Source organism: Urocampus carinirostris, chromosome 2 (genome assembly GCF_059441175.1).
Source record: "Urocampus carinirostris isolate Australia breed hairy pipefish chromosome 2, RoL_Ucar_1.0, whole genome shotgun sequence".
Classification (NCBI taxonomy): domain Eukaryota; kingdom Metazoa; phylum Chordata; class Actinopteri; order Syngnathiformes; family Syngnathidae; genus Urocampus; species Urocampus carinirostris.
This window is the reverse complement of record NC_142350.1, coordinates 19,537,785-19,561,942: the sequence shown is the minus strand read 5'-3', so window position 1 is coordinate 19,561,942 and position 24,158 is coordinate 19,537,785. Positions and strand designations below refer to the sequence as shown.

The window sequence follows — 24,158 nt, the reverse complement described above, 5'->3', positions numbered from 1 at the left end:
GCGTTTGACCTGAAGCATGTCAACGCCTGCCTTGACCAGCTGGCAGAGATGGGAAGCTGCGTCGTGGCCGTCATAGACTTTCTGGACTAGTTTACAGGCTGGGGGCGTCGCTGCTGTCATGCACTTTCCGGACAAATTTTCAACATGTTACCTAGTGTTTACTATGTTTTTGTACTGTAATGCTAAATGTAATTCCCCCTGGTCATCCTGGAAGGGGGATGCCACTAGTGAGGTCCCTTCTCGGGGTTTCTCTTTTTCCTTGTGCTGGGGTTTTGAGTTGTTCCTTGCCCGCACGTCGGTTTAGGATCAGGTAATTGTGTCATTGTGTGCAGTCCTTTGAGACATTTTTGTGCTTAAGGGCTATATAAGTAAATTTGTCTTGACTTGACTTGAAGGGAGTCGTTTACTTATTGATGGGGAGCTGGCTCTTGACATTCACTTTATAAAGCCGTTTCGTTCGCGAACGTCCCGTTACTAAAGGGAACGGTAGGCAATAGAAGACTTGCCTGGACTCATCAACAGAAAGTGATTCAGCAGTTGTGCACACAAACGAGTCAGAAAGTTCTCAGGAAAACCACTAACTACCGAAATGTATTTAGAGCCCGCGCAAACTAGAGGAATCAATTCAATTTTAAGTAAAGCTGCACTCGTAGTGTTTGCTATTTGCCAAATAAGCAAGTAGTTCCGTGTATGTGGAAATCGTGGTAGTTTTAATTGTTATTTTAAAGAAAACACATAAACACATATCAGGGATCATTTAGTCGATACAAAAGAAAAAAAAAGACAGAAATACACAATATGTCTAATCCTTTAAATCGATTGGTTCGTACATTGAGTGGGCGTGGCTTACCGTGGAGGGTGCTTCACGGCGAGAGACGTATCTGCTGCATGGGGAATCTGACTGTAGATAAAAAAACATTTTTGCTTAACGTTAACCTCACACGGAAGACAAAATAATCGCATTTACTTGAATGTTTTAAAGGGAGGTGCACTATGGCGTCTGACCGGCGTTTTAATGTGAAGATGATGTGAACTCTCTGCCACTAAAACACGGACGTGATGGATTTGAAGACGAACATGGACACTCTGGTTCGCATCAGTGTGAGTAAATAATTGTCGAATTGTATGTTAGCATTTAATGCATGAAAAAGGCTTCTGAGTCTATTTAATATGTGTAGAAAAATGGATGAAATATATATAAGTGTGTGTTTGATTGAAATACAAACACCTAGCCACTTTTTAGGAGTATCTCCAAGGATAAAAATACACATTGTGACCCTCCAACCCAGATGTGATACAAATATATTTTTTAAATCAAAATGGCTGCAGCCAGTGCGGATCGAGAAAGTGCCGTCTCTAAGGGATGCTTGTTGCCATGGAGACGGCAGAGCTGGATGCTGCGTCAACCGTGCGCCTCAAAGGGGGATGGGTGTTGAGGGTGATTTGATAAAAATCGCTCCAAAATTATTCACAAATAAGTTATCTTTGAGGTGCGTTACGATAAGTAAATATAAAACGATTAAGAAAAAAAATTGCTCGCCCCTCCCTCTCCACACTCAGCCCCCCTCCCCCCCGCCCATCAGTGAAGCCGTTGAGTGCGTGTGAAGTGTCATGGCGCCAAGGTTCTTGCAGGTGAAGGTAAGGACTTGCCAAAGCAGGAGCAGAAAAATTGGTTTTTCTATGACAATTCTGCATGAAACGTGATAAAATCAATGAAATTATGCCAAAGAAGAGTGAGAAGGGGAGATGACATTAGGGGAGCGAAGCGCATGGAAAAGGTGATGGTCGGTTTTATTACTGGTAGCGCTTTGTATAGCTACATTAAATGTCCAGGCTAAAAAAGTAAAATGTTCGTCTGGCTGTTTTATTGGTAGAATCGGTAGAGTGCTGCTGTAAGCGTTCCTGTCCATCAGGTTGTGAGTTAAAACTGTGATGTCACCCGTTGTCATCCTCACATTGAGGTTTTCATGTGGGGCGAGGCCTCCTCTGACCATCTCGTTTGCCCTTTCTCATCAATGAAGGAAAAAATATCTTTCGGAAATATCCGTAGCACACGTAGTTAAGTAAGAACATTCTTTTAGTATCTAGCAAACGTATGGGTACCTGACAAACCAAAAACCTTGTGAATGGCTGGTTTCCCCCCCCAAAAAAAACTGAAAAAAGTGCAGTTTGGTCACTTTGAGTCTCCCTAGTTTCTATTCTTTGTGATTTTATCACTCTTTTTCATTTCCACATTTAAGTGACCACCCTAAAACATCTTTAAAATAGTCAAGTCATGTTTATTTGTGACACCCTTAATCACAAGGAGTCTTAAAAAGCTGCACAGACCACAGATTATTGCAAACTACTGACTATTATGACATCATCCCCTGATCTAAAACCTACACGAAGGCAAGGAAAAACTCAAAAAAGAAACTGTAAAATGAAGAAATCTTGAGACCGCTCGAATGATACACACTGTCCCCAGAGATTAAAAATGAGAGACAAAACTTACATTTGGAAAACAACAGCATAGAAATAATACCAATACTTCGCAACACTTTTTAACTTCTACCGTATTTTCCGACTATGAAGTGCACATGAAATCTCTGATTTTCTTCAGATTTCGTAGCGCGCCCTATAGTGTGGTGTGCCCTGCATCTTATGTAAAAGTGGCGGGCATAGCTGAGGACATAATAAGGCTGCTGTTCACACTGCAGAGCTTAATGCTCAATTCCAATTTTTGGGTGAAATCCGATGTGAAATCCAATGTTTTTAGCACCTCCCATGACTTTTAACGGTTTGCGCAGAAGAAGGTTTGTGACGTCACATGCAATGCATTGTTAGCGGAAGTCCTCATGGATGCTAACACTGTACCGTATCTAGCAATTTGAATGTTATTATGCTACCGGAGGCGGAAGAGAGTTGTCCCCCCAAATATGAATTGAATAAATGTAAATGTTCTGCATTTATATAGCGCCTTTTAAATCAATGAAGACCCCCCAAAGTGCTTTACAATGTGCTTCACGCTTTTCCCTTTTACACACTAACTAACTGATAGCAGCACTAGCCTTGCAAAGCAACTACCTGCTATCAGGGGCATTAGGGATTCAGTGTCTTCCTCAAGGAAACTTCGACATATAACAAGAAGGAGCTGGGGAATCGAAACTGCGACATCTTGATCCCAAGAAGAGCGCTCTACCTCGAGAGTTGTCCCCCCAAATATGAATTAAATCCAAAACCTCACTTTCCCTCCATTGAATGCTCTCTGTGTTTTCGTCCGTAACAGTATGTGTTAATTTCTACGCTACGCCGAAGAACATGGGAACCGAGCAGCCGCAAGAGAATTGAAGATAAATGAATCGAAGGTTCGCAAGTGGAGAGAGCTGAAAAACGAACTCTGACAAGTTTATGTCCACGTCTCTCACCTTTTAATAAGTACTCAAATTAACTTAAACCTAACTCTGTTATACTACCGTTCTGTTTTTATGTACGCACAGTTGTAACAAAAAAAAGTCCCTCTTTGCGCAAACATTGGTAAAATGTGTTTTAAATCTAATTTTGGAGGGAATGTAATTCAACAGTATGGCATGGAGCATTTGAACCTTGTATGCGCCAGGGGAAACATTTAAATCAAACACCCGCGCCCTATCGTCCGAGTGCGTCCTCTGTAGGATTAAATACAGAAATAGAACCATCTACGGAGACTGCACCCTTTCACACAGTACACCCAATGGTCGTGAATATACGGTAAAACTTGTGAGAGGTGGACTAATTTCGCTATCCTTTCGAACTATTCTTAAGCCATGGTTACCTATTTCTAAAAGACAGTAAAATCATTTTATCTTTGTAAGGAAGGGGGTCGTGTTCCTAAAATAGAAACATTTTTACTCGAATGAACATCTTTATGTATGACCCTAGTGAGGTCCGCATAGGTGAGAGTTTTTTCTATACGAAGCTTGATGCTCCAAATAGAAAGCTTGGCTAGGTTATCAATAATTCACTTCGGCCCTTTATGTATTTTTGAACAAGTCTGATGACCTATGCTGCAATGACTGCTTCTACTTTCAGAGCAAGTTGTATGAAATAAAAAATGAAGAGGGCCAGCACTCAGACCAAGATACGAAATCACACAGACAGGAACCCGTGTTCAAAACAAAGTACATATATGGTAATGCAGTAGTAGAACAATTTGATAATAAAGCGCTGAAGTCCAAAAACAAAGCTTCGACTTAAAGGAAACTGTATTATCAGACTGCTGGATGTTGCTGCGTTCAGTAGTACGGCTAAAAAGCACAAGGAACACTACAAACTGAGGAGACTCAAACCGCAGCATTATTCGTAGCGTTTTTTCCCTGTTACAACGTTTTTTTTTTTTTTTATTATATTTCAAGGCTCTTGATGTGATAACCAGATGCCCGTAGTAGCAAGATTATGGATAATCATGTCAGCCCCTTCTATTTAGGCCTTATGTAAAATAAATACTAACTTCTCTAACGATGATAATTTAAAAAAATGATTGTTTCAATCATGGTTCCTTCTATTTTTTGTTTATTATTTGAATCTGTTTTTTTTTTAATTAATGAAGTTTTATTTTCCTGTTTTTTTTTACCACAAGGAAGTGCTAAATAACACACACTGACCCCTTAATAGTCAAGGGCATTTAAATCTGTGTGGCCATTTTAAGGTAACCTTTCTCAAATGTTTCTCTCTGAATCATAATGCTAATACTGATCATGGGAAGATGAAAAAAAAGCCTCAGGAAGCAATGACTTATAGATTACAGGATATCAACTAATGGGATTTTTGTGGTCCTTTAATGTATATCTTCTGAAATTCATTTTATGTGATTGAAAAACACAAACAAAATCTGCCCAGAAGCCACTTTCCTTGTTAGCGTTATATGTATTACCCATGATTAACTTGGATATAAAGTAAAACAACCAGTGTTTATTCAAAGGAACTGTACAGAATTTGGAACTTTGTTACTCTCTGCCACCATCTCCTGTCTTACATCACTATTGCGACCTCGGTCATCTCGTATTTATTCATCATTCTTAGGGTTTGGGTTGGACTCTACTTGAAGCTAGCTTTTTTTAACTTTCAGCATTTTCATGCAACGCTAACAACTCCAACTTTCAACTCTATTGTCATATATGCTATATGCACAACATATAGCACAGATGAAATTACTTCCTCTGCCCCAACTGCAAACATGCAATGAATAAGACACAATACATATAACAAATAGCAGCAAGGTTAAAAAAAAAGATAAACGCATGCATATAAAGATAAAAAAAATATGAAAGGTTAATTAAAAAAACCTGTGCAAAGTATGGCCAGAATCCAAATAAAACAGTGTTGTATAGATTTGGCCAAAGGCAAATGGTTGGGGGAGGTAGTTCAGGGAGAGTTCAGAGTCCTCAGCACCTGATGGAAGAAGCTGTCCTTGAGCCTGCTGGTGGTGCCTCTGAGACTTTTCAGTCTTTTCCCTGATGGCAGCAGGTTGAAGAGCCTGTGGCGTGGGTGGGGTCACCTGCAATCCCGGTGGCTTTGCGGGTGAGGCGGGAGTTGTAGACGTCCAGAAGGGGTGCGTGTGTACTGCCCTTATTTCTGAAACGTAATGTGTATGCACTGAACAGCTCCGCTCAAAGCAAAATAAAAGCAGATAGGCACTGTGGAAAATAAAGCATGAGGCTTTTTTTTAAACGAAAATTGGGCATTGTTAACACATACTCGAGTGGGAAAAATAATCTACTTTCGACTTTTGAGGACTCCTCAAACGACTCACCCTACCTTTTAACACTTGGGGATAAAAACTATATGTTAACTGAGGTAGTGTCAAAACAAACAAACTGGACTCCGCTGTGTTAAGACTCAGCAATCTCCACTTTGTTTCACTAAGTCCTCTCATTTGAACGATTTGGTTTCTTTAGTCCAACATGAAGAGCCTGGAGCAGGAGCTGCACTGCCCAGTGTGCAAAGACATCGTCAAGCAGCCTGTGGTCCTGCCTTGCTTGCACAGTGTTTGCCTCCTGTGCGCGTGTGAGGTTCTGGTGGCCCGTGGTTATCCGCATCCAGACCTACCTGCTGAGCCCAACTCCCCGGCCTCGACGCCCAACATGCGCTCCCCACGCCAACTGCGGAGGCCCAACCCCAAAGCCGATCAGCGGCCCATTGATCGGGTGCTGCGTGCAGGTGAGGGACAATGTGGTCCTGGTAAAAACGAAGGATGGGCGAGTGCCAGTACCACGCATTGGTATTGGGGTGGTATTTCAATGTATGAATTACTTTTCTTTGTGATTTTCGAGGTCCTCACCCACCTTCCCCCTCCATGCCCCGATCACCGGGGTACGCCGGGCGTCGACGCAAGGAGGCTCCGCCCCTTTCCATGTTGTTCCCCTGTGTTCCCTGCGGACGTGACGTCGAACTTGGTGAAAAAGGCCTCACCGACTGCTTGCGCAACCTCACGTTGGAGCGTATCGTGGAGAGGTGGGTCGATTTGATACAAAACAGTTTTGATGGATGCTTTACCTACTTTGCGTGCGCTTGTTTTCACTGTCGCCCCCCCTACTGCACTGGAAGATACCGGCACACAGTCAGTTTGGGCATGGTGGCTGTCATGTGCCAGTTTTGCAAACCGCCTCAGAGCCTTGAGGCCACCAAGGGCTGCGGCGACTGCCGGGCTAACTTCTGCAACGAGTGCTTCAAGCTCTACCACCCGTGGGGGACGCCACGGGCACAGCACGAGCACATCCTACCCACGCTCAATTTCCGACCAAAGGCAAGTGTGACAAGTATTTAGTTAACAGAAGCAGGAAAACAGTAAGTAAAGACCTAGACCATGCACAATTTTTTTTGAAAAATAAAATGAGAATGTACAGCTATGGAAACAAAACTAATTGCAGAGAAATCAGTGTGCACAAATCCTTGTCAACACACTTCGAAATGGAAGTTCCTCTAGTAATGAATGATGAACAACCAAGCACCAGTGTCCTTTGGTTTATGAGCTTAGGTGAGGCTCCTTCAAGGGGTGCAGGGGTGCGTTTGACTTTGGGGAACTTTTCTTTTTTTAACTTGACCAGAATAAAGTGCAATTCCGCCTCAACTACACTAGGGCGCACTGGTGTTATCTGTCATTGAGTTTTAGCCTCCGCAATATGCATCAAGCATAGAATACAATATAAGCATTGAGGATGAAGTGTAGCCACAAACTTGAGTAGACCCTCAAGCTACCCCATGAAAACAAGGGGAGAGAGATGGGGTAAGTAGACAAACTAAAGTCTCCTACCGAAAGCTAGAACCGGGGAATTTGCCGAAGCGTACCTCGTACTTTACTGCAACCAGGAAGGGAGACGAGCAACGAATGGTGTGATTGCTATGTTAAAAATGTTGGCAGCAGACAGCATGAAGCCAAATAAATTGAGCTGTCACTTAAAGACATTACAACACAATCACGTTGGTAAGACGATTGAGTTTATTTCAGCGAAAATGTGCCGAAAGGCGTCAATTTGGCATGCACAGAGTGAACATGTTCCAACCAATATCGAGCAATCGTTGTTTCCCCCCCACCATTATTATGTGATCACTTAAAAAAAAGATAATTCTCGAGAAGGGGGTAGGGGGTCATGCGGCAGAAAATGATTGAGAAGCACTGTTGTAACAACAGTACAGTACTCTACCAAGAAAAGTAATTGCTTTCCAGAAACACGTCCCTTTGTTACGTGTTAGTCCCAACACTGCTAGTGTCTCCTGACAGGTTCTGACTTGCGCCGAACACGACCAGGAGAAACTGCAGTTCTACTGCCGCTCCTGTCAACGGCTGCTTTGCCCACTCTGCAAATTGCGACGTTTGCATGCAGGACACAAGATCCTGCCCGTGGCTCAAGCATATCAAGCACTCAAGGTACAGCAATCACAGCAAAACCCCACTGCTGTCTCATTTCTTGATTGCGCTGATTTTTTTTTTGTTTTCTCTCCCGGGGAGAATAGGAGAAGATTACAAAGGAGATGAACTACATTCTGTCCAACCAGGACACAGTGCTTGCTCAGATTACACAGCTGGAGAGCGCCATCACCCAGACGGAGGTGATTAACAAAAGCGCAGACACAGGAACCCATGTTCTAAATGGAGGACAGTAACGGTGCCTTGCAAAACTATTTCGCCCCCAAGAACTTTTTGGCATATTGCCATATTTCAGGCTTTAAACTTATACATGAAAAACTGAAAATGTTTTCTACAAATCGACAGCATGTGAGACACGATCGTAAAAAGGAACCAAATATATTCAACATTTTATATTGTGCTAACAAATACAAAATTAAAAAGTAGGCGTTGCAAATATATTAGTCCCTCTTTAAGTTAATACCTTGTACAACCTCATTTTGCTGCGATCACAGTCACAAGTCTGTTTGGGTATGTCTCTAGACATTTTGCATATTTCTGAGCAGAAATACTGCCCATCCTTCCTTACAAAACAACTCAAGTTTCTCAAGGTTTGATAGTGATCAGTTGTGCAAAGTATTTTCTTCAGGGCCTTCCACAAATGGTTGATACAAATTGAGGTCCGGACTTTGACCTGGTCACTCTAGTACATTTATAGTGTTAGTTTTGAATCATTCCATTGTAGATTTGCTTTATGTTTGGGGTCGTTGTCCTCTTGGGAGGTGAACCTGCGCCCAATTTTTAGGTCTTTTCCAGATTCCAAAAGATTTTCTGCCAGATTTGCCCTGTATTTGGCTACCTCCAACTTCCCATCAACTTTGACTCTAACGAACCCAGTCCCTGCTTAAGAAAATCAACCCCGGGGAATGCTGCTCCCACCACCACATTTGACCGTAGGGATAGTGTTTTCAGGACGATGTGCAGTGTTACTTTCGCCCCAAACCTAACTAACGCTTTGCATTCAGCCCAAAATGTTCTATTTTGGTTTCATCTGACCAGAGCACCTTGTTTCACGTGTTATTTGTCTTCCTCATAGCTTCACATGCCTTTTTATGGTATTCCGTCAGAAAGGGCTTTCTTCTTACTACTCTTCCTTATAGGAAGATTTATGCTGAGTAGGACCAATAGTGGTCTCGTGCAAAACTCAGCAGTGTATGCCTGCAGATCATCAAATGTGATCATGGGCCATTGCGAAATGTTCTTGTACCCCATTCTTGATTTGAACTTTTCCATAACTTTATCCCGGACCTGCCTGATGTGTTCTTTTGTCTTCGTAATGCTGTCTGTTCTCTAGTGTCTGTTTACACATACTTTTTAGCCCATCACAGAGCAGGGGCATTTAAACTGAGACCTAATGCACTCTGTTTGTCATTGTTAGTCATTATGTCAACATTGAATCATTCAAAAGTCATTCGAGAACTTCTGGAGTTAGTTGGCTGAGCAGAGAGAACAGAGGGCAATATTTTTGCAAAACTTACTTTTCCGTTTTTTCGTTGTACATATAATACAAAATGTTGAAAAAAATCTGGTTCCATTTCACTGTTGTGTCTTACCTTATGTTGATTCTTAGAAAATATATTCAGTTTTTTAGCTGTAAGTTTAAAGCCTGAAATGTAACAATATGACCAATTGTTTTGGGGCCAATGATTTTGTTTGGCACCATATATCCACTGGATGTCGCCAAGACATGCACTACTCACAAAGCACCCACTGTAGCTTGTTTCCAGACTCCCATTAATTGACCAGAGAACATTGCGCAGACCCATCCTGATGTCAACGTTTTTAGTACAAGAATTGTGATGAATCACAGGTGAACAGCGTTTCGGCCCGCGAGCAGCTGGCCCAGAGCATCAGGGATCTGACGGCGGCGTTAGCCGAGCGCCACGCCTCGCTAACCCAGGCACTGGAGGCGGCTCGGCACAAGCGTGGGGAGGCTTTGGTGGCCCAAGTGGCGGAACGGCGCAGCTTGTTGGAGCATGCTGGCCTGCTCGCGTTCACACAGGAGCTCCTCAAGGAGACCGACCAACCCTGCTTCGTGCAGGCCGCTCGCCAGACGCATAACAGGTGTGCCAATAACTTATTCAATGCAATGCAAGAATTGTCCCTGAGTGCCAAAACGTAAAAATACATTTTCTTGTTTTATTTAAACAAAAAACAAAACAAGTATTATAAATTGGTTGGCCCTGCTCACTAATAAATTTCAAGCCCCATGGAATTATTTCAGTATAGTAAATCACTATTAGATGGCAGGTGTGGCTTTGATCAGATATTTGTCCACACATCAGGAAGGCCAACTTCCTTGTGTTGCTTTCTTTTTCTGACAATCGAATATGTGTAAGCGGTCCCATTTAGCGATTGACGTAGTGACACATTGTGGGGAGAGTCACTAGTTTTAAACTCGTCAACAGAGCTTATTCTTTTAAAAAACATGATGAAGTCCAATCATCATCGTCTGGTCATAGAGGGAAGATGTTTTGTACACGTCTGCAGGAATGCAGTCGCCATGGGGACCAAAATCTTGTGATCACGTCACCAAAAACAACAGGCCTGAAAAGTTCTTGCAAAGTTCATCCTTCTTCCATGCATCAGTTCAGTGTTCTTACAACAAATTATTATTTTGCAAGCAAAATGCCCTTGTTTTTATGGAAAGAGTTATTTAAATATTGGACTATCACAAATGCAAAATTAAAGCGCGGAAGGGAAAGTTCTGCTTGAAAAGCGTCCTTTCACAAAAAGCTGTTTTTTCTCAGAAGTTTTCTTGGAATCGGTTATTTTTAAGAAATTTGCTCAACTGTTTATTAAACAATGGTAAAAGCTTAACACGTCCTTTTTTCTCACGAAATAGGGGGGAAGAACATTTATTTTAATATTGCTTATGCCTATATAGGTACAGGCCTAAATTGTCGGTAGGATTTTAAAAAATTAGTCAAAATGGGGCATTGTTCCTAACTTAGGTTTGGTATTTATTTGGATTACGATTTGGACTTTTGTGTCAAAAAAAGGATTATAATTAACAAGGCAACTAACCGTGCCTTAAATGACAAATTCACTATTTTATTTTCAGTTTCAGGGTCTGGGAGGTGTAAAATAAGCCCCTATAACCAGGTAATGTGTTGTGATTTGAGGGTGACTGACCCATGTGGGGGAAGCAAGAATTGGAGGCAGAGTAAAATTTAATATGTTTATTTTGAGTAGATGAGAAAACAAGTCTCATAGTTCAGCATTTTCTATTCGAGCTGTTTTGGCCATTGTCAGGAATTCCTTCGGTTGAATGATTCGAGTGCTGTCTTTACTCTTAATTTTGAATATGATCTGTGTTTGTTGCACCCCACATTTGTTTGATGAGGCCAATTTTCATTCTAGGTTCAGCAAAGCGATCGAGAACCTTCAGCATTTTTCTCTTGCTGCTGATCCATCCTTCCGACATTTTCAACTGGATGTCTCCAAAGAACTAAAACTTCTCACGGAGCTGAATTTCATCCGAGGTGTGAACGACGCAAAATTCTAATATAGCCTAGCAAAAGTATTGGCCCTCAATGAACTGTTGTCATATTGCCACATTTCAGGCTTCAAATTTAAAGCTAAAAAACTAAACGTATATTCTAAAATTCAACTACATGTGAGACACAATAGTGAAGTTATTAAATTATTTCAACATTTTATATTATGTTTACAATTTAAAAAAACCCAGGAAAGTAGGTGTTGCAAAAATATTGGCCCGCTATTATCTCAGCTCAGCCAAATGACTCAAGAAGTTTCTTATGACCTGTGAATGATCCTATGTCGACCTAAAAAGAACAGACAACATTATAAACAGGGTTGGGTAGGGTTACTTTAACTGGATTACTTTAAATTACTTTTGGATTACTCCAATACCAAATATGCTAATAAAAGACAAAATAAACTAAACATGAATAAAATTAGTAAATTTTGTGCAGCCTTGGGGAGTAACGGAATACATGGAACGGCAAAAATGATGTTGGCAAGCTGTTTGGATTTATTTTCATTTTGTTTCTGTCGCATTTTATGTTAGTTTTGCCGGAGATCAAAGAGATCAAAGCCAGGAGCGAAAATTTACCACGCGTTGTGAGTCATTATTTTATTCATATTTAGTTTATTTTGTCTTTTATTAGCATATTTGGTATTGGTGTAATCCAAAAGTAACTGAAAGTAATCAAGTTAAAGTAACCCTACCCAACCCTGATTGTAAAGACCAAAAAATAAACCTGGCAGTTGATAAAGTTGTAGAAAAGTACAAAGCCGGAATGGGATACAAGAAGATTTCGTAACATTTACACATCTCTCGGATCACTGTGGGAGTAAAAATATCTGCTGCAAACCTACCTGGCCATCCTTCTAAACTTTCACCCCAAACAAGGAGGAAACTAATCTGAGAAGCAACGAAGATCACATAGAATGACAATTGTGTCTCGCATGTGCTGATTTTAGGAAACATTTCAAGTTTTTTTATCTATAAGTTTAAAGCCTGAAATATGGCAATATGTCAGGTACTGTAAATGGTTATTTTGTTTGTTTGTTTTCATTTCTTGTGGCCACAGCTCCTTTGGCCCCAGTCTTGGACACTCAGCACTCCCTTGCCTACGATCAACTGTACCTGAGCTGGCGGCTGCCCCCGGACTCAACGCCAGCTTGGCACTACTCGGTGGAGTACCGGCGTAGGGGCGTGCTCCCTGGGGGCGCCGCCCGGGGTGGGAATAGGGCGGGGCTGGCCGGCGCCCGCTGGGGTTGGCAACGTCTGGACGATGTGGGCGGTTGCAGCGCCGTCATCGACCGTCTGGAAATGGACAGCGTCTACGTGCTTAGGGTTCGGGCCTGCAACAAAGCCGGCTACGGAGAATACAGCGAGGAGGTGTACCTGCACACCCCTCCGGCACCAGGTGAGGGCGACGACGGGATTATTTTTTATTTTTAGAAAAGAGGAGTTCCAGAAATTCTTTTGAGTGTACTTTAAGGGACATTGTGTATCATTTAGTGTCTCCTAGTGGAAAACTATTTTAATTTAATTAAAAAAAAAATAAAAAAAATATGAAAACCTTTTCCTGTGAGAGTATGGCGGGCCATAGAGAATGAGAGAGAGACAGGAGGAATGCGAGAGAAAGAGGGAATGAGATCGAAAGAGAGAGAGGGGGAACAAGAGAGAGAAAGAGGAGAAAGAGAAGAAAGAGGAGACAGAGGAGAATGACAAAGAAGAAAACAAGAGAACATGAAAGTGGAAAAAGAGAGAATGAGAAGGAAAAGAAAGAGAAAATGGGAACGAGAGGATAAAGTAGAAAGAGGGAATGAGAAAGAGGAGAAAGGGAACTAAAAATAGGACAAAGATGAGAAAGAGAAAGAGTCATAAAAGGAGAAAGAAAAAGATGAGAAAGAGTAGAAAGAGAAAGAGGGAACAAGAAAGAGAAAGAGAAAAAAGAAAAAATATCGATATTTGCATCGATCTATAAACCCCTACTATGTCAAACTCTTTTTGGGTTGCACGACGCAATACAGCAGCCACATCTAGTGGTAAAATATGATGCAGTATCCCATTAAAGCCAAATAATCTACAAAAGGTCTAAAAAAATCTGTTTGGTATGTTCATTCATGTCTTTCTAGAACACTTTGTAATCCATTCTCTCTTTTCTTCTGCTTACCGACATTTGTCTTTTCTCTTCTCACTTTACTTCCTGTATTTGTTCATCCATCCCTCTCACCTGTCATTTCCATTTCACAGCTTATCATCCTCTTCGGTGCTCTTCACATGCTGCCTACTCACCTACAACGTAAGAGTTCATATGTCAGGAAAAGCTTCAACATGCTTCTTTGCTATTGACGGTGTCTAGCAAAAGTATTGACCCCCCCCCCTCCCCAAAAACTTTGTCATTTTGCCATATTTCCGGCTTCGGACTTTTAGAAAATCAAAATATTTTCTAAGAATCAACAACATGTGAGACACAATCGTGAAATTGTACCAAATTATTTCAACATTTGATATGTCTTACGAAAAAATTGCTAAGTAGTAGGCCTGTTCTTTCAGTTCGGCCAACTGACTCCAGAAGTTCCCTGACTACCGAATGATCCATTGTTGACCTAAATGACTAACAATGACAAAGTGCATTGAGTCTCAGTTCAAATGCACCTGCTTTGTGATGGGCTCTGAGATCTATGAAAGTAGACACTAGAGAACAAATAGCATTATGATGACCAAAGAACACACCAGGCAGGTCCGGGATAGAGTAGTGGAAAAGTTCATTGCAGAAATACGATAAAAGAAGATTTCGAAACATTTACGCATCTCCCAGAACACTATGTGAGCAATAATATCAAAATGGAGAGAGCATAAAACCACTGCAAACCTACCAAGATCTAGCTGTCCCTCAAAGCTTTCGGCCAAAATAAGAAGAAACCTAATCAGAGAAGCAAACAATACTTTTGCAAGGCATTGTATTACGTGGTCATTCCATGCATTCGCTGTTTTTTCTTTTCCTTTTTGCACCCCTGACCAGATGCCGCAGCGATCAGGTTTGCCGATTGTTAAGATTGGAAGATTAACAATCAGATAAAATTTCTTAAAAATTCTTGTATAATATCAGCGTTTGTTTAAGGTTGTTGTTTTCCTCTTTCCTATGAGAGGCCGTTTAAGAAGTAAATCATCATCATGTTCTTGCTTATAACATCATACTCTCACACATGCACAAATATACCCTCATCACAGTTCATGATGCACAGATCCCTTGAGCGCAGGGGTCGTCGGGGCACCAATGAGGACGCAACTATGGACACTGTTGACGGTCCCTGACCTTTTCTTGGGTTGTGGCTAAGTTGGCACAAGTCTATTACTCAATGTTGTGGCCAAGTTCTTCTTCTGCCACCTTGGACTGTGCCCTTAAGAATGATCTTGGTCATTCCTGATGTTCTGGTGACAAGACCATACCACTGAAGTTTCCGTCTGTGCACAGTTGACAACGGTTCTTCGTAGGGTCCAATGTGCCCTCTGATGTGTTGTGCACGGTATCGTTTGACACAAGGGCTGAGTAGCTGATGCCTTGAAGTTTCCTGTAGCATCGCATCTCCAAAGCCTGGATTTTCTTTTTCAGTTTTGCTGAGACCATGTCTCGCAAGCATTTCGGAAGATGGTGCTTGCATGAGTCTGATTTTTTATTTTACTGTATTGTTTTTGTTCTTCTAGATAGGTTTAAGTCTGGCAAGTGCGGCTGTTGTTTGAGCAATTTTGGATACGATTTCTGGTTCTGAACCCTATTCTGATATGATTGCTTCAATATATTCATATTTGGGGACAGGTTCTAGCTCTCTGAGGTTGATGTGATGTTTGTGTTGATACCTTTGGGATTGTTGGTCATTACTTTTGTTTTTTCCGTGCCGATTCCCATCTTATACTGGGTTAATGCATTGTTTGACCAGATCTCTGAGCCCTGTCCTTCTCCTTCCATTTCGACAATATCATCAGCAAAACGGAGGTTAGTGATATTGTGTCCTCCAACACGGACTGTAGCTTAATGTTGCTGCAAAGCTTCAGACGTGATCTTTTCAAGGAATATGTTGAATAAAGTTGGAGAGAGAATGCAGAATTTTCTCACACTGATTCTGGTTCCACGCTCCAATGGCACCATTGATAAGTACCGCACTGTTGGCATTGGCATACAGTTGTTCAATGGTCTGAACTAGTTTCTGGCCCATGTTGTACTTACTCATACTATTACACTCTCTCACACGCACAGCATTTAAATAGTTCTTTACTATAAATGTTTTTGGCACCTAGTGTAATGATCATCTCAACTTTCAGTGTTGATTTACACCGGGTGCTTTTGGTGACCAAGGCGATGCACACTTATCTCTGTGTATACGTTGTTCTTGTACTAATATGTGCCCCAGAGTCTAGTAATGAGTATATGAGGGTATAGTGGAATCTGTGAGAGCGTACAGTAGTTTGTGTATAAGTGTATATAGTATATGGGGGAGAGGATAGAGTGCATTTGAGAGAGTATAGTAGAGTTTATGCACGGGTACGTCTGTGGCTTTATGAAAGTATAGTTGTGCATGTGTGAGTGTATGATGTCGTATCTAAGAGCAAGCATGATTTATTTCTCGAACGGCCTCATGTCGTTCCTGCTATCGTATCCAATCCCTGTGTGTATCGAGGGAAAAAAATTGTAAATGTACTTCTGTCATGTGATACTGCAAGTATTGTTCTCCTCAAGCGGTCTGATCTAAAGCATTCCAATGTTTTTACGGTTGTACTTTTGAAGTTTGAGTACTGCTTTGGATTGATCTAAAGCAGAGTACCCCTGGGGGTACTTCAAAGGACTTGAAGGGGGTATTTGAAATTTTTATATACACCTTAAAAAAGTAGCATCAATGACAAAACAAAGCCATTTCCTCCTTTCTAACACCACTCCAAGAAAATTAATACAGTAATTGTATGTTTTTTATTATTTATGTTTTTGTTCTTTTATTTTCATCTTACATTCCCGATTTGTTTTTATATTTTTTTATATTTCTTTCTTTCTTTTGATAGAAGAAAAAAATTTCGACACTCCATTTTTCTCGCTTTTCTTTTCACAGTGTCTATTATTTAGTGCCTCCTCGGGTAAAAAAAATCATCAATTAGAAAAAATAAAATTTAGATTTGAATAATAATAATAATCATACGTGAACTATTATATAAACATGCATTTTTAAAAAATTATTTGTAGTTCGTAATATTTGAATTTTTTTTTTTTACATTTTAACCTATTTTCCTTTAAAGGAGTAGTGTGTATTATTTTTAGCACCCCGTAGTGGTAAAATGTATTTCATTAAAACTATTTTGATTTAAATAAAAAGCAAAAAAAACATAAAATGCCATATAAAGATGCATCTTTTAAAATAATTGTACGTCTAAAAAATGAGCAGTTAGTTTACTGAATATAAGACAAGTATTGTCGGCCATCTTGCTCCTACTGGTACCCGAAAAACCTCAAAAAGGTTGGGTGAAAAGAGAAATACAGTAAACAAATTCATTTCGTAGTTTGTATTCTACCTTAAGATTGTTGGCATTCGTTTTCAGTTGCAATACACAATACATTGATAACTTGCGGTCTAATAATACACACTATCCCTTTAAATTTTTAATTGAGCAAAATGACCCTATTTGCTCATTTTAAGGATGATATTGCTTACTTGAAAAACGAGTTGAAAATATGCATTTTTCTTGTTATTCAACATAATGTTAAGTTGTAGTATTCTTTGTCAATTATTACTCAATAAACGAGTTGTAATAAAGCAAAAAGAGGAAGGAGAATCCTACCAAACCATGAACTCAAACATCAAAGTACCACTGAATGAATAACCTATACTTCAAGCCTACTTCCTGGTTCCACCTATCATTCCCTTAACATTCCCTGTCCCGGTCCAGTGTTGAACTTCTACCTGGACTCTCGCTGGGGCCTGCACGCCGACCGGCTGGTGGTTAGCAAGGAACAAAGGGCGGCCCGAAGCGTTCCGGGCCTGAGCCTGCTGCAGGCCGCCGACCACGCCCTCACTTCCTGTCACCTGACCTCGGATCTTTTGGTGGGAGACGTGGCCATCACGCAGGGGAGGCACTACTGGGCGTGCTCCGTGGAGCCCGGCTCCTACCTCGTCAAGGTGCGGCAGCGCTTTCAAACTTGGCTCGAGGGCCACGTACTAGGAGATTAAAGAGGAAGAAAGAAGGGGGGAGAAAGGGAGAAAAAGAAAGAGAGAGGGGAGAGCAAAAACAAGAGAAGGAAAGAGAGCGAGAGAGCAAGAGAGAGAGACAAAGAGGGAAATAAAGAAAGAGAAAAATAAAAATATTCACAGAGAGAAAGAGAAGAAAGTAAAAGAGAGAGAGACAGAGAGAGAGAGAAACGTGTGAAGAAGAGAAAGAGAGAGACAGAAAAAGAAAGTGAAAGAGGTAGAGACACTAAAATAAGAGAGAGGACAGAAAAGAGAGCGAGAGAAAAGAGAGATTATAGGAGAGAGAGAGGAATAGAGAGAAAAATTAAAAACAGACAGAGATAAAGAGACAAAGAGAAGGATGAGAAAAATGTGAGATAGTGTCAAGTTGGCCGTTTTTCATATGTACATTTCTCAGAATTCAATGCAATGAAAATAACTTGTTTTTATATTCCTAACCATAAAAACAACCTTTCTCTCTCTCACACACACACACACACACACACATTAAGTCACGTTTCAAACATCAGCCTAATTACATCTTTTATACGTTTATCAACGTTATATTCTTTTATTATGAAGTCGTGCTCATGTATGTTCCTTTTCCTGTCTGTGTCAATAAAAGGGCTCCTGACCGGAAGTAGCCAGTTCTGTCGAGGACAGTTGGCCACACGGCCTTCCTGTCAGGGCTCTTCCGCTAGGGAATTTTATTTAACTTAATGCTTGTTTTTATTTGAGTAATTTTGCCAACATAGATTTTATATAAGTTTTAACTTTAACAGATAGAAAGGGCAAGAGAGAGAAAGAGAGAGCAAAAGAAGAAGAGAGACAAAGTTAGACAAGTTGCTGAGGGGGGAATAGATGGAGAGGGTGGGAGAAAGAAGAAAGAGAAAAACAGAGAGGTGAGAGAGTAAGAGAGTTAGAGTTAGAAAGAAAGAGATAAAGAGAGCGACAAAAAGACACAGAGTAAGAAGTAGAGAATGATAGGAAGATAGGGAAAGAGAGAAAGAGGATAGAAAGAGAGAGAATAGAGAAAGAGAGCAGGAGAAAGAGGGAAAGAGAGAAAATGCGTGTGAGTGAGGAAGAGAGAACGAAAGAGGGAGAGAGAAAGTTAGCTATTCATTTTTGCTGAGGGGGGAACTTTATGTACTAGTGTTATCTTATTGTACATTGATTGTTAAACACAGCACTTGTTGTTGTGTTTCCATGTCTGAAAAGTGCTGTACAAAAAAAAATAGAATTTGGATTATTTTGCTAACATATTTCTTTAATTAAAATTAAATGTCGAATGACATGTTTTTCATTTTAAATGTTAAATTCGAAAACCCGTAAACCCGTCTTTTTCAGGTTGGTGTCGGTCTGGAGTCCAAGTTGCAGGAGTGGTTTCATCTGCCGGAAGACATGGCAAGTCCCCGGTGAGTATCTGCTTTTGTAAAATGGATACCAAATAAGAACCACTCTGCAGAAAGTGATACCGGTACTGATACTATAAAACAGGGATGGGCAAACTACTACGTTGATGGAGCTGGTCAGAATACTCACGATGGGGCCTCTGTTGAATGAGAGCATGGTGGGGGTTGAACTCTTGCTCTCCTGAGTTTTCGGAGAAAGCCCAGGCCTTGATGGGCATTTTTTAGCCAGGGATGCGATGGAAGGCTCCTGGGCAGTTTCCCGCTGATATGCACACCCAAGAACTTGATACTGCTCCTTTTACCACCGCAGCACCGTTGATTGTGAGTGGGGCATGCTCGGGAGCGCCCTCCTGAGGTTCGATAACAACCTCCTTGATGTTCTTCACACTCAGGTGGAGACTACTGTCTCTCCTAGCCTGCTCACGTCACTCCTGTAGGTTGTCTTGTCGCTATTGTTGACAAGACCCACCACAGTTGTGTCGTCCGCAAACTAAATGAAGATGCTGGAGCTGTTGATTAGAAGAGTGAAGGGGAGGGGACTCAGCATGGAACTCTGGGGGCCCCCTGTGTTCATTATGATGGTGCTGGAGGTGTTGCTGCCGACCGGAACTGCCTGTAGTCTCTCTGTGAGGGAGTCGAGCAGTGTTTTTTATTTGTAGATCTATAGTTGTTATTTTGTTTTGGTCGTATACTCTCAGTCGGTATGGACGTCATCAGGGTAGGTTTGGCCATTTTTATGAAAGGGCATCACTACTTCTTCGATTTTCACTTCTGCCCCACATTAACCGATGGATTACTGTGTGTTGATCAGTGGCTCTTGCGTCATTCCTAGATACGACCCGGACAGCGGTCACGATAGCGGTGCGGAGGACGGCGGGGACTCAGCCCCGCCTTTCTGCTTCCTGACAATGGGCATGGGTAAGCTCTACCTGCCCCAGCACAGCTACCAACACAATAACGACCAACGCTCGGACCCCAATGGCAACGGGCCCTCGCCGCCGGCCGGCGTGACCTACCCGCTCCCCCCCCGGCTGGGCGTGTCCCTCGACTTCGAGAAGGGCCGGGTGACCTTCTACGATGCCCACTCATTGCGGCCTCTGTGGGAGGGCCACGTGGACTGCTCAGGCCCGGTGTGCCCGGCCTTCTGCTTTATCGGCGGGGGGGCCCTGCAGCTTCAGGAGCTGGTGGCCAACCGGGGGGCCGAGCAGACACCCGTCAGGAGAGTAACCATCCAAGCACGGGGCGGCTCCAATTTGAATAACAACTAAATACCATTTAGAATGTCAAGTATTTTGCCTTTAGAGCAGTGGTCTGCAACCGCAGGGTCGCGGACTGGTACCGGGCTGCGGCTAAATTGGTACCGGGCTGCACAGATAGAAAAAAGGGTTGCCTCATTTTTTGCTTGTTCTGTATTTACATGTGTATATTGCAATTTTTTTTAAATCCAAAAATAACTCACGTCATACACGAGGTTATTCAGTAGTATATTACTGTATTCGAGCAATCATGGATCAGTTGAAAAATATCGCCGAACACATTGCACAGCATTGCAACGGGTATCGTATCTTGGATTGCGATTGTGAGAACAGCCAGTTTTAATCACTGGACCACTAGGGATATGTAGCAATTGGAAAAAGCTCAAGATTTAATTTTATTTTCACGCTATTTTTGCTCATGGTACCACATTCTTGAATACGAGGAGCCATGATTAAAATAATTCATATCATCATCCTGCAAGGCCACTGGATCGTCTCATAGAAACTGCAAGAAAACGGGTGGAACAAACTGTAACCCAGAAACCAGTAACAAGGGACCAAAGTCTCTTGAACTTGCTAGCTAGAACAACTTGCTCCTGGCAAAAACTCTTAGTAATCACAAGAACACCGGAAAATGAGCACGGCACAAGCCATATGCAATCCACCTCAGTCAGGTTGACCACATCATGATACCACAATGTTTCAAAAGTGGAATCAAGACACCTGACACCTGCACATATCTTGGAGCCGACGTGGGAAGCGATCACGACTTGCTCATGATGAACTTAACTTCACCTTGAGCGATTGAAAGACCCACAGCTGGTCGAGAGTTTCCAGGCCTTTATTGGCAGATTTTTAATATGCGTTTCCTATGTGAGAAGTTTCAACAACACCAGAGAAACTTCTATCATGTTTTTGTTAATTTCAAGAAGGCGTTTGACAGAGTCTATCAGGCCGCTTTCGTGGCCACCGTGCAGAAGTACAACATGGGCCAGAAACTGGTTCAGACCATTGAACAATTGTATGCAAACTCTAACAGTGCGGTACTTATCAACCATTGGAACGTGGTTTCGGACCACAGTCTTTATTCAACAACTTCCTGGAGAGGATCATGTCCGAAGCTCTGGAGCAACATAAAGTTGTTGGGGGACACAACATCTCTAACCTCCGTTGTCCTGATGATATTTTGCCAGATTGGTAGGAGACGAATGGGAACTCAGAGATCTGGTCAATAGCCCGGACAAAGAATCAGACCAGTATGGCATGGAAATCAGCACAGAAAAAACAAAAGTAATGACCAACAATCCCCAAGGTATCACCACAAACATCACACCAATCACAAAGAGCTAGAACCCGTCACCAAATTCAAATATGTTGGAGCTGTCATATCAGAAGAGGAGGGCAGCCAGAAATCGTGGCCAGGATAACTCAAACCACAGCCGCACTTGCCAGACTTAAAGCCATATGGAGAGACAAGAACATAGCAGTGAAATAAAAAATCAGACTCATGCAAGTGCTGGTTACTCCCATCGTCCTCTATGCTTGCGAGACATGGACTCTCACAGGAAACTGGAAAATAAAATCCAGTCCTTGGAGATATGTTGCTAAAGGAAACTTCTTGGCATAAGCTACTTAGCCTATGTGACAAACAAAACAGTGCACAACATCATCAGAGGGCACATTGGACCCTACAAAGAACCGTTGTCAACTGACGGCAGAAGGAAACTTCAGTGGTATGGTGATGTCACAAGATCATCAGGACTGACCAAGATCATTCTCCAGGGCAGAGTCCAAGGCAACAGAAGAAGAATCTTGGTCCACAACATTAAGGAATGGACTGGTGCCAACTTCGCCACCACCCAAGAAAAAGCTCGAGACCATCAACAGTGAAGGCTGTCTAGAGTTGCGTCCTCCTTAAGGGATCCGTGAACCGGGAACTGTAAAATTATGAACAACATAACAAAATAGAATGTATCTTAGGTCCTTCAAAACCCGATTCATCATCAGATACAGCAAAGAGTTGTTTCTCTCGTGGTGCTTTCCTTGTGTTTATATATATCTTTCAGGACAGCAATGTGACGAAAAATAGCGTCACAATAACATCAAACCCAATGCCCTTTCACATGTTATCTACATCTCTAGTGGTCTGGTGATTACACAGTGGATTTAGGGTTAATATTTTTATCGTTATCAGCTATTTTAATCAATGTTAAGACTGGGCAAGGCCGCGAGATTATCGTCAGACATTAAACCGGTCCGTGGTTCATAGATGGTTGTGGTCCACTGCTTTAGAGCATTTTTACGCTAACGAATATGCAATGTAATTACGTTTCTTAGATTTTTATTTGCATATATCATTTGCTTTTGTTGTTTTCAGCTCACAACGTTTCCTTGAATTATAAACACAGCCTTGTGCTGTCTGTAACTACATATATCTCATTATCTCACTTAGTGGTTAGCGGCAGCATCTGCGATTACACCGTAAGCACTCAGCCGGCGGCCAGTTTTGATGCTTTTGTTTGTACATTCGAAACAAACCGCTACCTGAAAACAAGAATCCATACTTTTTCCCTGAAACGGGTGTCAGACATGCGGCCCTCGGGCTGGAGCAGACCCGCTAAGGGATTGAGTCCGGTCTGTGAGACAACGCTGAGAAAAGCGCAAGAGGAAAATGAGCAGCAGATTTCACTATTGTCCACTTGATGTCGCCTAAGCCAGGCATCCCTCATAGAGCAACTCCCGCTGTGTTTCTTTTTCTCTCTCTCTTTCTCCTTTTTCCGTCCTCTCCTCTCTCTTGCTCTCTCTTTGTCTCTCCTTTTCTTCTCTTTTCCTCTCTATGTCTCTCTCCTTTTTTTATCTATGTCTCTCTATTTTTCTCTTTCTCTCTTTTCTCTACTTATCTCTTTGTCTCTCTTCTCTCTTTCTCTCATTTTTTCTCCCCTTTTCTCTTTATTCCTCCTTTCTCCCTTTCTGTTTATTTCTATTTCTCTTTCTCTCTCTTTCTCTCTCTCTCTCTCTCCTTTTTCCATCCTCTCCTCTTTGTCTATCTTTCCCAATGTTTCACTCTTTCTCTGTCCACCTCTCTCCCTCTTTTATTATTTTCCTCTCGCCTTCTCATTCTCTCTCTCTCATTCTCTCTCTCTCTCTCTCTCTCTCTCTCTCTCTCTCTCTCTCTCTCTCTCTCTTTCTCTCTTTCTTTCTCTCTCTTTCTTTCTCTCTCTTTCTCTCTCTCTCTCTTTCTCTCTCTCCCTCGCTCTCTTTCTCCCTATCTCTCTCTCCTTCTCTCTCTCTACTAGCTCGCCCAGTGAGAGTGTTTTCTTCCCAAGCTAGATTAGTTGGACATCCCTTCCCTAAATCATCCAAAGTCCCTCTCGATTGTAATATTAGCAAAGCCTCCTTTAAACACGAGAAATAAAGACATTTCCAAAATGCTCTTTGTTTTTTTGGTTTGAACAAATGTATTGACACTAATAACAGAAAACAATCTTGACAATCTCAACAGCAATCAAGCACATTCACAATATTATATTTCAATATGACGTTTAACAGCAAACACAATGTGAGGTTTGAACAACCCTTCTCGAAAATCTTAATAGCAATCAAGCGTATTCACAATTTCGTTGCTCTTTGTCATCGTTTCAAATACGAGATCATGAAAAGCTAAAAAAAAATCACTTTTCTATGTAAACCATTTCCCGTTTTTGGTGATTTTTTTCGTGTTTTGCACAAGTGACGTTTTTAAATAATTTCATCATGGCACATAGACACGACGATTAAGCGTGATTTTTTTTCAGTAGGAACCTAGACGATGACGTCATCACATGAAAACAATCACGTAAAAGCGGGAACTTTATCATCAAAACATGAAAGTTGCCA

General features: G+C 41.7%; 1 protein-coding gene across 3 annotated transcripts; it reads left to right on the top strand.

Annotated features, from left to right (window-relative positions):
- Positions 1 to 850: 850 nt before the first annotated feature.
- trim46b (tripartite motif containing 46b) lies at positions 851 to 23,714 on the top strand. 3 transcript variants are annotated; one of them, XM_088329277.1, is made up of 13 exons: positions 851 to 903; positions 983 to 1,101; positions 5,916 to 6,177; positions 6,291 to 6,471; positions 6,565 to 6,763; positions 7,739 to 7,885; positions 7,972 to 8,067; positions 9,735 to 9,988; positions 11,288 to 11,409; positions 12,484 to 12,822; positions 17,337 to 17,566; positions 18,962 to 19,029; positions 19,859 to 23,714. In XM_088329277.1, the coding sequence occupies exons 2-13, from the start codon at positions 1,060 to 1,062 to the stop codon at positions 20,292 to 20,294; spliced, it is 2,376 nt and encodes a 791-aa protein (XP_088185403.1). In that variant the 5' UTR covers positions 851 to 903; positions 983 to 1,059; the 3' UTR covers positions 20,295 to 23,714. The 3 variants fall into 3 exon arrangements, with proteins under 3 accessions (XP_088185403.1, XP_088185402.1, XP_088185404.1); XM_088329276.1 differs by having other exon boundaries at positions 864 to 1,101; XM_088329278.1 differs by lacking the exons at positions 851 to 903; positions 983 to 1,101 and adding an exon at positions 1,595 to 1,638.
- Positions 23,715 to 24,158: the final 444 nt, after the last annotated feature.

Excerpts from the sequence above, each read along its gene's own strand:
- trim46b (XM_088329277.1), top strand. The coding sequence starts at position 1,060 with ATGGATTTGAAGACGAACATGGACACTCTGGTTCGCATCAGT. Across the intron at positions 6,178-6,290 it reads TGATCGGGTGCTGCGTGCAG|GTCCTCACCCACCTTCCCCC; the intron begins GTGAGGGACAAT and ends GTGATTTTCGAG. Across the intron at positions 6,472-6,564 it reads TTGGAGCGTATCGTGGAGAG|ATACCGGCACACAGTCAGTT; the intron begins GTGGGTCGATTT and ends CTGCACTGGAAG.